Source organism: Chionomys nivalis, chromosome 3, assembly GCF_950005125.1.
Source record: "Chionomys nivalis chromosome 3, mChiNiv1.1, whole genome shotgun sequence".
Classification (NCBI taxonomy): domain Eukaryota; kingdom Metazoa; phylum Chordata; class Mammalia; order Rodentia; family Cricetidae; genus Chionomys; species Chionomys nivalis.
The window spans coordinates 70,253,788-70,255,655 of NC_080088.1; the positions used below are offsets into that span (position 1 = coordinate 70,253,788).

General features: G+C 49.5%; 1 protein-coding gene across 1 annotated transcript; it reads left to right on the forward strand.

The window, feature by feature from the left end:
• The first annotated feature begins 248 nt into the window (after positions 1–248).
• Positions 249–1,574, forward strand: Sst (somatostatin). Its single transcript, XM_057765847.1, has 2 exons — positions 249–510; positions 1,216–1,574. The coding sequence occupies exons 1-2, from the start codon at positions 373–375 to the stop codon at positions 1,426–1,428; spliced, it is 351 nt and encodes a 116-aa protein (XP_057621830.1). The 5' UTR covers positions 249–372; the 3' UTR covers positions 1,429–1,574.
• The last annotated feature ends 294 nt before the right edge of the window (positions 1,575–1,868 follow it).

A 1,868-nucleotide genomic window follows, 5' to 3' on the forward strand; every position in this document is an offset into this window, starting at 1 on the left:
TGATTGAACTATGGAATACACATGTCAGCACTGAGTGAAAGTAAGATTGTGTGGTCTGTGTGGCGTGGGGAATTTCATGTGCCTGCGTGGGTGCAGGCTTTTTTTTCTTTTCCTTTTTAAAAATAAGCCACTTTAGATTGTGTCGCCTCCCCTCTCTTCTGTGATTGATTTTGCGAGACTAATGGTGCGTAAAAGCACTGGTGAGATCTGGGGGCGCCTCCTTGACTGACGTCAGAGAGAGAGTTTAAAAGGGGGAGACCGTGGAGAGCTCGATAGCGGCTGAAGGAGACGCTACCCGGAGCCGTCGCTGCTGCTAAGGACCCGCGTCCGCTGACCCACCGCGCTCCAGCTCGGCTGCCTGTGGCCGCAGAAATGCTGTCCTGCCGCCTCCAGTGTGCACTGGCCGCGCTCTGCATCGTCCTGGCCTTGGGCGGTGTCACCGGCGCCCCCTCGGACCCCCGACTCCGTCAGTTTCTGCAGAAGTCTCTGGCAGCTGCCGCAGGAAAACAGGTATGGAAATGCCCGGGACTCGTCTCTCTTGAGAATTCCCCACCTTCCCGGACCCTTAGCTTTGCTGAAGCCCCTGCGACAGGTGTTTGGCTAGCGCTTCTCAGAGTCGCTCAGTCCCTAAGCTCCCAGGGAAACTTTTGAAGTGTGGGGTCCCTTATTACTCTATCCCGACTTGATCAGAGCTGTTGGATCATCTTACAGGTAAGTTCCTCTCTGGCGTCCAAGAAAATTCACAAACAGGGTGAGCCCGGCGGGACTGGGCTCTATCCCTGGTGCTGCCACGAGGGTTGCTGACCCAGGTCCTGAAGCGCGGTGCTAGTCCACAAAACGAGGCTGGGGCTATGGAGTCTGCAGTCTGGCGGGGAGGTTTGCCTTTACCTCCGGGATGGGGTAGGGGTGGGGGACCGGCAAGAATTCATGTCCACTCTGTATCTCAGAGAAGGGAAATAGAGCTGCGCAAACGGTTGGCTTTCTATTTATTTATAAAACCACCTTTGTTTTAATCACCTGCGGTTTCACTGTATTTTAAGCCTATAGAGACAGAGCAGATTTGGGTTTTTTGAAGGCTCCCCGCCCCCATAATCTAGTGAATACATCAACCATCCATATTGTTGTGAAAACTGGATTTTGAGTGGCTATTATTTTCAAACTACATTTCCCCCTTTCTCCCATTCCTCCTTTTGCTCCTCTCTCTGCCCTATCCAGGAACTGGCCAAGTACTTCTTGGCAGAGCTGCTGTCCGAGCCCAACCAGACAGAGAATGATGCCCTGGAGCCCGAGGACTTGCCCCAGGCAGCGGAGCAGGATGAAATGAGGCTGGAGCTGCAGAGGTCTGCCAACTCGAACCCAGCCATGGCACCCCGGGAACGCAAGGCGGGCTGCAAGAATTTCTTCTGGAAGACCTTCACATCCTGCTAGCTTTAAGATTGTTGTCTCAGCCAGACCTCTGACCCTCTCTTCTAAACCCAATCTCTCTTCCTCAACCCCCATCCCCTCAATGCTCAACTAGACCCTGCATTAGAAATCGAAGACTGTAAATAGAAAATAAAATTATGGTGAAATTATGAAAAAAAACCATGCATTTGACTTCTTATTAAGTAAATTGTTTTGTTCAAAAATACATGATAAACTTGAGGGGTGGCTTTCATAAACACATTTTAGGTATGCATGAAAATGCTCATAAACACGCATTTAAAATTCCCTGTGTTAATAAAGGTTAGATTTTGAAAGATGGGTCACTTAAAACTTATATAACTTCAAATGACCATACAGTGATGTGTGTATCCAAATGATGGCTATTGGGAACAGCTGCCACAAACATCATTTACATACGAAAGACGTTTGGAAATAGATGTTGG